This window comes from Pithys albifrons, chromosome 4 (genome assembly GCF_047495875.1).
Source record: "Pithys albifrons albifrons isolate INPA30051 chromosome 4, PitAlb_v1, whole genome shotgun sequence".
In the NCBI taxonomy this organism is placed as follows: Eukaryota; Metazoa; Chordata; class Aves; order Passeriformes; family Thamnophilidae; genus Pithys; species Pithys albifrons.
Window position 1 is genome coordinate 90254757 of NC_092461.1, and position 12093 is coordinate 90266849.

The 12093-nt window shown below is 35.9% G+C and overlaps 2 protein-coding genes across 9 annotated transcripts in view; one reads left to right on the plus strand and one right to left on the minus strand.

Moving 5' to 3' along the window:
- ZNF236 (zinc finger protein 236) overlaps positions 1-3011 on the plus strand; it is an 81362-nt gene extending 78351 nt beyond the window's left edge. For all 4 annotated transcript variants that reach the window (XM_071554934.1, XM_071554935.1, XM_071554938.1 and 1 more), the window contains 2 exons: positions 666-842; positions 1290-3011. In XM_071554934.1, the coding sequence (XP_071411035.1) occupies positions 666-842; positions 1290-1417 (305 nt within the window). In that variant the 3' untranslated portion in view covers positions 1418-3011. The remainder of the gene's footprint in view (positions 1-665; positions 843-1289) is intronic.
- A 1930-nt stretch (positions 3012-4941) lies between these two features.
- Positions 4942-12093, minus strand: part of MBP (myelin basic protein) — a 114404-nt gene continuing 107252 nt past the window's right edge. For 4 of the 5 annotated variants that reach the window (XM_071554939.1, XM_071554942.1, XM_071554940.1 and 1 more), the window contains 5 exons: positions 11363-11467; positions 10861-10896; positions 10278-10310; positions 9182-9304; positions 4942-6707 (listed from right to left, as the gene is read on the minus strand). In XM_071554939.1, the coding sequence (XP_071411040.1) occupies positions 6651-6707; positions 9182-9304; positions 10278-10310; positions 10861-10896; positions 11363-11467 (354 nt within the window). In that variant the 3' untranslated portion in view covers positions 4942-6650. The remainder of the gene's footprint in view (positions 6708-9181; positions 9305-10277; positions 10311-10860; positions 10897-11362; positions 11468-12093) is intronic. The other variant, XM_071554943.1, reaches the window with a different exon arrangement.

Below are 12093 nucleotides of genomic sequence, written 5' to 3' on the forward strand. Positions count from 1 at the left end.
AAAAAACTAAATAAATTTTTAACCCAAGATGTTTGGAAGTTAAAAGAAGGAACAGCAGATTTGAAATGTCATCATGCTTCATTAAGCTTATCTGTATTTTGGGACTGGCAGTACTGCAATGGTAATGTGAATGCATGAGCTTGTATGTAAAAGTTTGCCAGTCTTATATTAATTAGTGCATATTTTAAGGCATTGTTTAAAGTGATGTAAAGACACTGGATATGATGACCTTCAAGCACATAAAAGAATCTGCAAATGAGTGGATGTGCTCAGTGATGGCAAACATGGGACAGACTTGACTGCTGATACTGGCTGCTGTATGCAGCTCTTCAAAATGTAAATGGTGTAAAAAGGTGAAGGTTTCCTTAAGTACAGAAATGTCAAACTGGTAAACTGATTTTTTTGCACTTCTATTAAATAATTTCCTTAGATGATAAATTGGATAGGAAAGATAATATCAGTGATTTAGTACTTATGTAAGTGTTCTGACATTTAATTTGTGATTTTTGTTGACAATATGGAGCCATAGCACTGTTTGGACAAGGTCTCAAGGAAAAAGATCCATGTCTGCTTCATTTCTAGGTCATCTTGATGACTTTTACTGAATTCAGTACTGTATTTTAATGTTGAAATGAGAAATTAAATATGTTTTTCTCTTTTATAAGGGGAACGGCCATTTCAGTGTACACTGTGTGAAAAGGCATTTAACCAGAAGAGCGCTCTTAAAGTCCACATGAAAAGACACACGGGAGAGAGACCTTACAAATGTGATTACTGTGCAATGGGATTTACACAGAAAAGCAACATGAAACTGCATATGAAACGGGCTCATGGTTACACTGGTATGTAGCATAATGGTAGTACTGGTGCATGCAGGAAGCCATGTGCTTTATTAGGAAAGCACAAAACACTTCCCTTAAGTTACTGAGGAATTAAGCAGCACTAGTAGCCAAAGACCACAGCTGATGAGCTGATAGTTGCTCATGCAACCCAAAAATCAGGTTAAAATGGCAATTGGTTGCTGTATATGGTTCCTTGTTTTTTATGTGGAGCTCTGTGTATAGAAATACAGAGTTCAAAAACTATTCCATGAGAATAGTCAATGGTATTAGTTGTGTTGTTTGGGTTTTTTTAATTTTTCCGGGACTGTCTAATAAACTTACTGTATCTGAAGTAGTTCTGTAATGTCTTTCCCAGAATGATTCTTTATTCTCAAGTGCTTTTTTTGCATTTTCTTACATTATACATCAAATCATACTCACTTGCCCATTTCTCTTGAACCCTGGTAGGTCCTGTACAAGAGCCTGCTAATCACCAAGAACAAGAAGGAGAAGATATTAGTCGTGCTCTGAATTTAGAAGAAGTGGTACAAGAATCTTCAAATGAATGGCAAAGTATAGGCAATGTTTTTCGATGACCCCTTAAAATTTCGAAGCTAAAAATGTTTCTGGGACTCAAATTTTACACTTAAAGCTTCAAGCATTGAAAATACTAACAATAGAATAATATATTATAGTTTTTCTAATTATTTACAAAAATGACCCAAAAGATGAATTCATTGGTTTTTTTAGCCTTTTAGAAGATTATTGGGAAACATCATTTAAACTGTGCTAAGTTGTCTGTGAATCAGTGAACTCAGGTAATAATGTATACAGTTTCATCTTCGAATTCACAGCCAGTATACCTATTTAAAAATAAACTGGAACTTTTTATCAGAATAGAATGATTCCCATTTTTAATGAAGGTGAAGAATAACTTCATGGGAAAAAAATCATGAAACTGTCGGTCAGCTTTCTTTTTTACATATTTAAAGAAATCATGGAGGTTGGAAACAAAAAGTTGCAGAGTTGATGCATGCATGCAGTGTAAAATAGTGGGGGTTTGCCTTTATTTTTATTTTCTTACATGGTACAGGAAAATGCTGTATTGCTTTTTAAGGATTTTTTTTAAATACATTTTGAAAATTGAAAAAAATAAAATACCATGGCTTTTATTGAGAGGGAGCATGTTCATTTCCATTCCAAATGTAGAGGCAGATAGTTGTTAGTTTTTACAGTAAAAGTCTGAGGTTTTGAACTCAGCAATAATTATTTCAAAAGAATTCAAAAAAGAAGAGGTTCCAATGAAAGCCTCTTCTATCGTTTGCTGTCTTGGATCAGCAGGTACATGTCGCAGTATCTGTGGAAAACACAGCCATATACTAAATCTCTGAAGTAAATGTACACTCTTGTTAGCAGTGAGAAAGCTTGATGCACACTATGTCACCTGTATTACACAGTGTTCCCTAGTGCTGTAAACAGTTACCATTTTGAATCTGTAAATCCCTCATTCTTTGCTTTGTGAATTTTGGAAATATGTTACTTTTATTTGTTAAGTCATTGTTTCAGCAAGACTACCTAGTTAACTATGTAATGCTTTCAAAGGTGCCACTTGTTAAGTATATTCATAACAAAGAAACACTGGAGTAAAAACATAGTTGTCGTTTAGACATTCCAAAGACAGAAGCTTTTTTCTTATTTTTGCCTTGTTCTTTTGAATTTTATTTATATGTTACATATATATAGATATATATATGTGTGCTTGTATATGTATATATATATTTAAAGTTATATGAGCCTCTGTGTGGCTGATCAGTATATTTTGTAAATACTAATCCCAGTTGCAAGAAGTTCATCTGTTTAGTTGCCACAAAGTACTTCTCGCTCAGTGGTGGATATGTTGTAATATAATACAGAGCTGGATTTTAATTCACCTTCTGAAAGATAATTGTTTGCAGATTCAAAAAGCCCTTTTCTGTACATACTGTCTATACTTTGTCTATGATATAAACTAGTTACTTCAGATTGCTGAAGCAAGAAATTGCTGTTGGTTTTGATAGGGCATCTCTTAATTCTTTTGTTAACTGTTTGGCATATGTATATAAGTAATATAGTTGGTGACATGAAAATAACACTTTCGTTATGTGGAATATTTAATTCAAAAACATGCTAAATAATATTACTTTTTACCAATTTCTGTTTTGTGTATTTTTTAAGCATATCATTCTGGATTCTAGGAGACTCTGAAAACTCTGTTTATCAGAAGTGCATGTGTGAATATTAGATATAAAGAAAAGACGTAAAGTTCTTCCAGTCAGCCTATGAGTGTTTCAGCTCTTTAAAAAAAGATAGTATATTTTACAATTGTCTGGCCTTGTGGTATATCTGTTTGTCTGTAATAGTGTAGTAAAATAATACAGTGCTGTATTGCATGTACCATATATAAAACCTTTTCCCTGTTATTTCAGAGAATGCTGTATAAATGCACATCAAAGTTGGTTGGAGTTGATTTTCTGCATAGGGGTTGATGTTTTCCAGAGATTACAAAATCCAGTTTAACAGAAGATGATTTATAACTGTTCATATCCAGATACAAATCCATCCTTCACAGGAAGAATGTTATTCCTCAATGCCTGAAAGCATTTAGTGTGCTCTAGCTGGGCCAGCAAGTAAAAACTGGTAGTGGTTGGTACCTGCCCAGAGCCTATTAAAAAGATGGAGGGGGCCTTTTTACAAGAGCATGTAATGACAGGACGAGGATGAATGGCTTTAAACTGAAAGAGAGTAGGTTTAGATTAGATGTTAGAAAGAAATTCTTTGGTATGAGAGTGATGAGATACTTGAACAGGTAGCCCAGAGAACTTGTAGATACGCCATCCCTGCAAGTGTTCAATGCCAGGTTGGGATGCAGCTCTGAGCAACCTGGTCTAGTGGAAGGTGCCCCTGCCTCTGGCAGGGGCGTTGGAACTAGATGGTCTTTAAGGTCACTCCAACCCAAACCATGCTGTGATTCTGTGATACTTGGTGAGCAAATGCTTAAAGCAGATCTTGTGAGTAAAAAGTTGCCGTTTTTTAATGGTCACTTCTCAGGGTGAACAAAGGTTTGTATAGCCCAAGTTCCTTGCTAAGATTGAGTTGGAGGTTTTCAAAACAGTGTATGTGTTGATGTTCAGTACAAATACAGACATGGTAACCAATCTGTTGATACTTTCAAAAGCAGTGTTGAAGTAGATGCATTATTTAAGGAAGCAAAAGAACTCTTGTTCTGAGGCTTGCTTGAAGAGTCACGTTGTATAGTGGGTAAGTGAACAGTGCTTAGGAATGCTCCTGTTCTTTCTGGTTTGATGTAGTAGTAGGCTTATGCTAGCCTCAGGCTTTTTGGCTTGTGTCTGCTCAGAATTTCTTTTTGTTTATGTACATGAAATTACCTTCAGTACATGAAATTACCCCATCCTAGTACTGGTTATGCAGTCCTGTTTCAGGAAAAATCCTTTGGTTACAAAACAAATCACCATTTAAACTGCTGGTTTTCAGGAAAACTACTAGTGAGTAATTAAAAGAATAAATTTCTGTCTAAGTTTTAATAACTTTCAAGAGGGTCATGTTGGTAAAATAATGCTTTCAAGTACTGTACCTGTTTTTCTACCAGAAGTAAATCCAAAAAAACCACTTTCAGCCTCTGAGAAAGGTGACTCTGGGGAAAATGAGTAGTGAAGGCAAGGAAAAAGCTTTGGATAAATCCTGTAGTTCTACAGCACAGTATTTTGAAAGATGTATTTCTTATGGTTTTTTACCTTAAATATTCTTTCCTATTTTTAAAGCTTACTTGTGCCACACTTGTTTATGAAGGGCAGGATTTCATTGCCTATTCATAGACATTTTATGCTTTGCAATATTCCCCTGGCCTGTAGCTGCCACTCCAAACACTCGCCTCCCATAAGTCTTATGTCCTGTTGCCAGCCTTCTGGGCCAGCTAAGTCATGAGCAATGTCACTTGAAGCCTGTGTGCAGACAACTGGGTCCCAAAGTGTAATTTTGTAGTATCTGAACATTGTTCACAAATTATGGGAGGACAGAAAAATAAACAGACCTTTTCCTTTATAAAAAACAAAACTGGCCCAAGTTTCAAGTTGATTACTTTATTTCAATAATGAATATTTTTTAAAGCTATGTTCCTATAAGAACAATACGTATTCAAATTAAATCAACTATTACGTTGCAGGGTATACATCTGAATGAAGCTACAATAGAAAAATACACATAGCAACCAGTGTAGGTAATAGAAGATGTAATACGTGTGTATGCTTAATGATTCTGGCATTTTTGTTTTCTTTAGTCTCTATGTATTTTCTATCATCTCATCTTCCATTGCTTCATATTAATGGACACTGATTTAAACCTACAATAGACTTAGATGTGAAAAGCAATTAACATACATATTTATAGGTAACTTTTACTGGGCACTTAGTAGGAATGTGGTTTCAACCTAGGAAGCACTCACTGTAGTCTACAATGCACAGGCTAAAACTAAAAAATTAATTAATCAGACACTTAGATGACAGCTTGAAGAAATGGTAAGTTGAAGTAATAAAACAGTGCAATTCAGAAGAGCCTTTTATTTCCCTAAGTGTGGTTGGAAATACGATCGCCACACATTCATCTTAGTAATTTGTGAACAATTAATATCTAAATCTAACTGAACTACAATTTATTTCTACAAGGCAACTATAGTACAACAGTTAAATGTTCACAGTAGTTTACTATGAGTTTGCTTTGGTGCAGTGCCCTTAATAGGCATCCAGGTGTTACTCAGGCAAAAATGAGCCAATCAAATGGCAACACTGCTGCAATACCAAGAGAAAGATTTGAAATTCTAACATGAGATGTGCAGGACTATCTGAGATACCAATACTGAAGGGCTTTCTTTTAGAAATTAGACTTTTTTGTTTATATCTTTAGTTACTTATTTACTGTACTGCAAAATCAGTGCTGTTGCAGCAGATTTTATGTGAAGCACCAGGGACATCCAGTGGTCACTTGTGCAATCTTAGCTGTTTCTCTGGGAATATCCCTTGTTTTGTAACATTAGTCTAACTCAATTTTTAAATCCTCTTTCTCTCCCTCATCTGCTCTTAATTCTAATGGTTTGGATGTGATGAGCAATTCATGGTGTGGAAAGAATTTCCTTATTGCTATTGCTCTGCATCATTGATTCTACAACATCTGCCCCCTCCCACATTTCACATACCTTGAACTCTCAATGTTTGGTAAACCTTTCCATGACTGCCTAATCCTGTTATGAAAATAAATATTCTGTGAGTGAGAGAAGGAAGATTAAAACAAAACAAAACAAAATTAAAAAATACTTGGATAAACAGTCCTTGCAACTTCTGCACATGTTGGGTTTTTTTGCTTCTAACAGCAGTGTCTCAAAAATTCATTAACAGCAGTGCTCAGTGTCCAAGATATTATAGCTCTTTATTTGTAATTCTGATGTTCACTAAAACGAAACCAGAAGATTTGAGCTCAAATTAGGTGCTTGGGAGAAATAATGGAGTCCAGCATACAGTTAGGGCATCCTGAAGAATAACAAGTAAAGTTACTTCACATAAAATAAGGAAAACATCTAGTAAAGCTACTTTTTGTGTTTCTTTCATTCAACTGTTGGTCAGGGATTGCCAATGGAAGTTTGTATAATCTACTGCATGCAGAACTTTATTGGCATTAAGTAATAGATTGCATCTATCTAGGTAACTGTGGCAGCTGTTGTTAATTTTAAGGCAGTTATACTATGAAGCAGAGTACAGGATCCTTGGATGGCATCTTGGAGCTTCAGCGCCTAGCAATTGGTGAACCAGATCGTGATCCAGGTCGGGACCCAGAGCCTCCCTGTCGAGGGAAGAACAGAGTTAGGTTAATTAAAACTTAATGTGTACATTGAAAAACGTCAATCTGTAGTGAGCACAACAAAATTTTACATGCTACCTAATGAAAATGACCTGCAGTTTCCTCTAGTATATCGTTAAATATTACTGGAATTTTCACTTCAAGAAGATGTTTGCTTTTCACATATTGTCACATAGGATTAATTTAGTCTCATTAAATCTTTCATACAGGGCTAGACAGTCTCTCAGTCTCTCAGGAATTACTTCCAAGTGCATGTTCTTATTCAGGCCTTCGTAATGAAAACAATCTGTTTGCTTGTACATCATGGAAAATTCCATTTTTATGGCTACCCCTGAACTGTGTGTATATTTTTAAAGCAAACAATGAAACAAAAAAGTCTGTCTTGCTTATGAGATGTAATAGTCTTACATCTGAAAGAATTGAAATGTAATAATTTCGTTCTGCAATATTTATTAGTGTAAATTCTCAGGGTTATCATATTAACATGAGACTTGTATGGAAAGCTCAGATGCAGATACAGGAAGAAGCTAAGAAAAGATACAAGGGCAGAAACCTGGCCTATTTTTACAAATAATAAAAAACCATTAAACTAGGAGAAAAAATTATAACAATTCATAAATCTGCAATTGAGAAAAGCAATTGTATAACAAAGATGAGCCAAGCTGAAATTTTAGTGTTTCATTTTTTGGAACTTAAGATTAACGTAAGTGGGTATCTTGTCCTTTACCTTTAGCAACTATTTTAGGCAAATCTTGAAAAATGCACTTAAGACCACAAATGTGAGACGGTGTGTCAATTGTTACTGTAATCAGGTGATGACTGAACTTAAAAAAAGTCTGTATATACTTTGGGATTTTGTTTATATTATTCTCATCTTTCAGTGCTGCCTCCTTTGTTTTATAGAACTGTTTCAAGGAAAATTCAGTCTAATTCATTGGGTAATTGGCTTTTTTCTTTCAAAGATAGCTTAGAGAATCGATAACTTTTTTCTTGTAAAGACTGTAAAACTATATAAAGAAATACTTGTTAATGCCTCCTGCTGTAAACAGTGGATCTAAATCAAATGGACCTGAATAGAACTCTGATATGAATTCCAAAAGTTATAATGGCTGGGAAATGGCTACAGAAAAAGTAGAACTGATATATGTATCTCTCAGCTATATATAAATACTAGCTAAAGTAGCTGTAACCACTATGCAAAAAAGAGAGTATTGAATTTCATGGGAGATCATTAATGGGTATTTTCAGATGTTTAAATAGAATTTTACAAATAATGTCAGTATATAGAAATGGAATTGTTGATGTATCCAAACTCCACTAAAAACTACAAATGCACAACATGAAAATTAGACTAAAAAGGTAAGTGTTTAATTTTTACCTGTGCCTCTGAAGAGCTCATTCCTTTTCTTAAATTGCAACAAGAATTCTTACTACCTCCTTGAAGTTTTCAGGCTGTCACTGCTGCATATATTTGAAAAACAACTCTACAATGAAAGATACATAACCTAAACCATGTAAGAGAGAAAAATGTGGCTTTTGCTAGAGGTGAAGGTGCTGTTATGTCTCCTGTTGCAGAGGAATAGTAAGAGTGAGACTGCAATCTCAGACCTTCTGACTTGAAGTTAAGGCAACTCCTGATTGCATTCTTCATGTGCAAATAGTACAGTAGGTGATTTGTTATGAGTGAATGCTTCACTACCTTAGAGGAACAATAGAGTCTTCCTCAACTACCTGTCAGTGGGTATGATGGGCTTTCCATGTGTCTGTTTCCTGACACAGAATATGAAAAATACTCATGACTGACCTTTCTTTCTGTGTTTTCATTTATTAGCTGTGTTGGTGGAGCTGTGCTGTGACTAGAAATGGTGAACTGAACCAGATTAAAGAGAATCTGGCCAAATGTTTATTTTTCATATGACATGGTTTTCCAATTTGCCTGACTTAAGTGGTGTCACAACTTGCTGTACTCATGTGTTGTAGGAGTTCTCCCACATGGGCTGGGAACAAGAAGGGACTGTTCAAGTTGTTACTGCATCTCAGCCATGTCTATTTGTCTAGCACTGCCCTGTACTATCATTCTGCAGTTGATCAGTTCACTTTCATGTTCACTATTCTAGATAATTTAGCAGCAATAAGCTGTGTCACCTCATTTGTCTTCCGTATTCCATGTCATCTGTACGTTCAGTAACAACACAGATCCAGGTGGTTGTGGGACTTTGTGAACTTACCTTCTTTCCTGATGGCAACTAACTGTGTAATTTTACCTTTGTTTCCTATCATGCAAGCAGTTACTAAGCTATGAAGTAACCTTGAGGTTTATCCCTGCAAATCTAGTTCCTTCAGAAGCTTTAAGCAAATGTGGCTGTTTCAAACATGTTAAGTTCTCGAGAGGTTTGGCTTCTCTTTTCCCTGAACTCAATTTTTTTGTGCTTGGAGTAAGTTCAATTGTACTTTACCAGTTTAAAGATTCGGGAAAGAGTGCCCTGGCCCTCATGATAGGATCCCTTATGTCCCTTGTGAGCAGATTTATGCTCATAGAATTTTCCGCTTCCGTATCCTGGCTTGTGTCCTTCACCACCCTGTGAAGAAACATTTTCAGATATATATTACAAATCATCACATTCAAGTTATCATATGTATGTTGCAGTCTTTCTGGACACTGAAATGTAATACTCAAATGAGGAATTTGGAGGTTGTTGAAACAATCTTTTATGTAAAACAAGTGAAGGAAAAAGTTAGGAAATTATCTGAATAGACTGAAATCTGAAGGGAGCATCAATCTGTAAAAAATTAATTAATAACCAAAAAATGAATCCTCGGAAGGTTAACCTGCATGTCAAAACTTAAAATGTTTTAATTTTGGAAGTGCTAAGATGTCAAACGTATCAGCTAATTTGTGATGTTCTGATAATGAAAGAAATGCTTAACAGCTTGAAGACTTTCATACTTTGTCTCAAAATGCCAGTAATTTACATGCCATCTTTTATAAAATCAAACCTGTGGTAGAGAAGTAGAATTTAATTAGTTCTGAGATAACTGTGGGAAGAACTTGTCTGGCAACTGTTTAGGCAGATCACTTCTTAACTGACAGCGGTTGCAAGTAAAGGTCAAACAAAATACTTGGCTTAGTGGCAGCGTTAGTTCTGCAGACTTTGCTGTATAAGAGCAGTTGGAACTGTGGAATAAGCACCTATCTCATCCCACCCTCCCTCCCATTTTTGTCCATCCCAGAAAAAGAAAAATGCAGTAGATGAATCTTCTAGGAGTCTTAAAGGAGAGCTTTGCCATGCAGTGGATTTTGCTCCCATTGTGCTAAAGCAGAAGAAATTAATGCTGCAAGGGCTGTCAAGTTGCTGGATAAGAGCAAGCAACACAATTACCATCTTAAAGTGCTGTGGAAGGAGGGAGGAAAGTGGAACAGGAAAAAGCAAAATAGGAAAATTGAGACAAAACAAAATTATCGCATTGCTGTGGCAGCTTGAGGCAATGGAGCAAGATAGCTTTGGCCTGGTAAATAAAATGGCTATTACTGAAAGCACATTCATCACCTACCCAGCTAAATCTGGTGAGGGATAATCCTCTTCCCTGTACATGCAAGAAATAGAAACAATGACATGATGATCACTATGGAACAGCCATACACGAAGATGAAAAAGCAGCAAAAATTATTAAATAATGGACAGATAATGAGGCAGGAGTTGAAAACAACAGTCTGTACAATCATTTCATGAAGGAAAAAAAGGGCAAAATTAAAAGAACCGACTTTACTAGCCATGGTTTGGCCAGTATTATGTATTTCAAAAGCCAACTGAGCTTAGTAAATATAAGGGACAGTTCCTGATGGGTGAGGCTTGTTGGAAGGCATTACCTATTGTTAGTTTATTACATAAAGCAATCACATCAAGAATTGAATATAAAAATCTCTGAACAGCTTTGCTTTGTCATGCCTCAAGTCAGGAAGTGCATGAGGAAGAGAGCTATGGTTTCTATGTCTTTGGCCCTTGTTTTAAATTATTCCTGATGACACCTGTAAATTTTTACTTAGTGTCATTAAAGACAATGAATCAGGCTCACAGTGGAATTGATGTGAATTAGCCTGTAAATGGTCATTGCTTGAGCCCCTGAAACCACTTACCTTTGCTTGCATTGGGGGAGGTGTACGGGGTGAGACCTAAAAAACAACATAAAAAAGTTGTAAAATGAAGGCAAAAATAAAATGTAGGAAATCATCAAGCATATTATCCATGAGTTAAAAATTGTAATGGCACTGATAAGCTCCTCTACTGTCTTGGGCTTTGCCTAGAACAAATTGAATTTATGTCTATCTTTAAACAGTAATAATTCCTGAATACTGCCAGTGTTGAGGACACAAGGACAAAACCTGTACATGGTGAAGCTGTATAATTAACATAATTACTGAAATTTGACTATGCTAAAGGGGGGTTCACATACTTTTTTGGTAGCATGTCTTCCTAGGTAAAAATTACTTTTGTATTTGAATGGCATAATGAGCTCAAAGGCATGGTATAATGAACAAGGCTCAAAATAAGGGGTAATGATTGGGGAGTGTTTGGTTGCTGATGGATCCTCAAGAAAACATTGCATTTTAGTGCATAACAGGAGTAGGGGAGACTTACAATGTTCTTGAAGAAGTGGACTACAGGGTTGTCATCAACAGGCCTGCCATGCTGAGATCTCTGGGGGATGGACCCCACATGGTGGACCCTGGCTGCATGAATATCCTGAAAAACAGAACAGGCATACCACTGACTCAGCTGGGAAGGACGATTATCAGGGGTGGTATGAAAAGTCGTTTTCACCAGGAATTAAAAGAAGAGAAAAATGCCTTGGAAATCTACAGAGGTTGCACCCCAAAGTTGCCAGTGCTGTGAAATGGTCAATACAGAGTATGTGTATGGACATATGTTGTGCAAACATACAGATGCACATGTGTTTAACATTACAGCCCAGTGTAGAATGAAGCATATTACTGGAAAGTTTAGGTAGCAGTAACTTTGTCATTTTGCTTAAGAAAGAAATTTTTCCTAAGTAGGATCATAGAATGTAATTTTAGAAATTAAACCAAAAATTGAAAGAAACAAAATTATGTTGGGTCATTCTCCATGGCAGAGCAGGAAGACATCAGGTATGATTTCTCAGTTCCCAAAGACTACAGAGCACTGATGAACTGCAAGAGCAATGTTCTTTTAGAATAAGGGAATCAAGTGAAGCTGACAATACTTTCTATTTTCAGTAGGGCTTCCTGAGCAAGAGTCCAAATTAGGTCAGATATATTGTTTATAAGCTTGATTTCCATAGAGAGGAAAAAAAAAAGCGTAGAGAAGTTCAGCTAGTTTTTATCAGGGTT